Source organism: Pelodiscus sinensis, chromosome 30 (assembly GCF_052426305.1).
Source record: "Pelodiscus sinensis isolate ZL-2025 chromosome 30, ASM5242630v1, whole genome shotgun sequence".
Taxonomy (NCBI): domain Eukaryota; kingdom Metazoa; phylum Chordata; order Testudines; family Trionychidae; genus Pelodiscus; species Pelodiscus sinensis.
Window position 1 is genome coordinate 13,190,154 of NC_143081.1, and position 1,777 is coordinate 13,191,930.

Sequence of the window (1,777 nt, forward strand, 5' to 3'; positions counted from 1 at the left end):
GTGCTGGAGTTATGGTTGTTTTCTGAGATCTGCTGATATTTAAAACCTTGGTTTGTGTTACTAAATCTGTTATTGGGTACATCATGGAAGCCCTTAAGTTACTATCCTGGTGTAGTGATGTAGGAGTGCCACCCAGCCGAGCGCTTATTCTGGGTAAAGTGCCTATAGACACTGAGTATACTATTATCTACCAGGCATTAGGAACTGTAAAAATCTTTGGTAAAACCACAATCTATGGTCGCCGAGGTGACTCTAACACCCAGACTGTGTCAGTACTGGTGAGAGCAGCTGCTGATCTTGACCCACGGTGTGTACCCCCGGAAGCTGGTATTGTGGGTGTGTACCCCCTGACCTGTGTTTCTGCCTGGGAATGTCCCAGAGGAGGAGACCACTGAAGCTGTGAGCTCTGACTTTGAAGCTAAATTGAATGTTTTTCTACAAAAAGAGGGAAAGTCAGTGGAAGATGTGAGGACCATTGTTACTCCAGCATCTATGCCCTCAGCTGTCACAAATGAAGGTCTGATAGCTGCTTTAGGACAAACGATGGAACGATATACCCCTCCCTCCTATGAAGGAGTTGGATATCGGAAGCTGAGATTTTTCTCTGGGATTCAGCCTACCCCTGTTGGAGAGGATGACTTTGAATCTTGGATGGACCAAGCTGTCCAGATGATGGAGGAATGGCAGTGCTCAGATACTATGAAACGGCAACGATTAGCTGAAAGTCTGAGAGGACCAGCGTCTGATGTCATTAGATCCATACGGGTGAGTAAACCCTCTGCTGGTGCTATGGAGTATCTCCATGCTTTGGATGATATTTATGGGACTACTGAGAGTGAAGAAGATTTGTGGGTGCGTTTTTGCACCACCTATCAAGAAGAGGGTGAGAAACTGTCACAGTATGTATGCCGTCTAGAGAAGCTCCTACATAAGGTACTGGTAAAGAAGGGGATACTTGCCAGCCGCTTGGATCAGGTGAGAATGGAACAAATACTGAAGGGTGCTTGTTCTGGCAACCTAATAGCCCTGAAGCTGCAGCTTTCTGACTCACGCCAAAATCCTCCCTCCTTCTCCAAACTGGTTCGGGATATCAGGGAAGAGGAGGATTGACTGGCTGCTCGTGAAGCTCTTCACTTTCCCCAGAAGAGGATGTACGGAAAGTTAACTGCAAGCTCATCCAAGCAAGCAAGAATTTGGGAAACTTCAGAGAAGCCCAGTGAAGGAGCGAACTGGTGCTTCGAGGAAGATAAGCTCCACTAAGTGCTACCAACAGGGTGCAAATACCTGTAACGATTTGCCCCGTGGATTGGTAGGCCCAGCTCCGGTTGTGCCTGTTGAAATAGAAGGCATTTATACTCATGCTCTCCTGGACAGCGGTTCACAAGTCACCATTTTGTACAAGACATTTTACAATATGTACCTTCGCCATTTGCCTATTCACCCCTTGGACAATTTGGAAATCTGGGGGTTGAGTAATCAAAAATATCCATATGAGGGGTACTTAGAATCATAGAATCATAGAATAATAGGACTGGAAGGGACCTCGAGATGTCATCGAGTCCAGTCCCCCGCCCTCAAGGCAGGACCTTCAAATCCCTTCAAATTGAGTTCCCGCCATCCATCATGGGAGTTCCTGAGAAGCTGGATACTTTAGTTCTAGTGTGCCCTGATCCTTGTGTTAAAAGTAATGTTGCAGTATTGGTAGGTACCAATAGTAGTCTGGTCCAGCGATTTTTTTAAACTATGCAAAGACACTGTTGGGGAAGGATGCATCAGT

The 1,777-nt window shown here is 46.3% G+C and overlaps 1 protein-coding gene across 1 annotated transcript; it reads left to right on the forward strand.

Moving 5' to 3' along the window:
* Nucleotides 1-543: 543 nt before the first annotated feature.
* LOC149521246 (paraneoplastic antigen Ma1 homolog) lies at nt 544-1,110 on the forward strand. Its single transcript, XM_089774404.1, has one exon. The coding sequence runs from the start codon at nt 544-546 to the stop codon at nt 1,108-1,110; it is 567 nt and encodes a 188-aa protein (XP_089630530.1).
* Nucleotides 1,111-1,777: the final 667 nt, after the last annotated feature.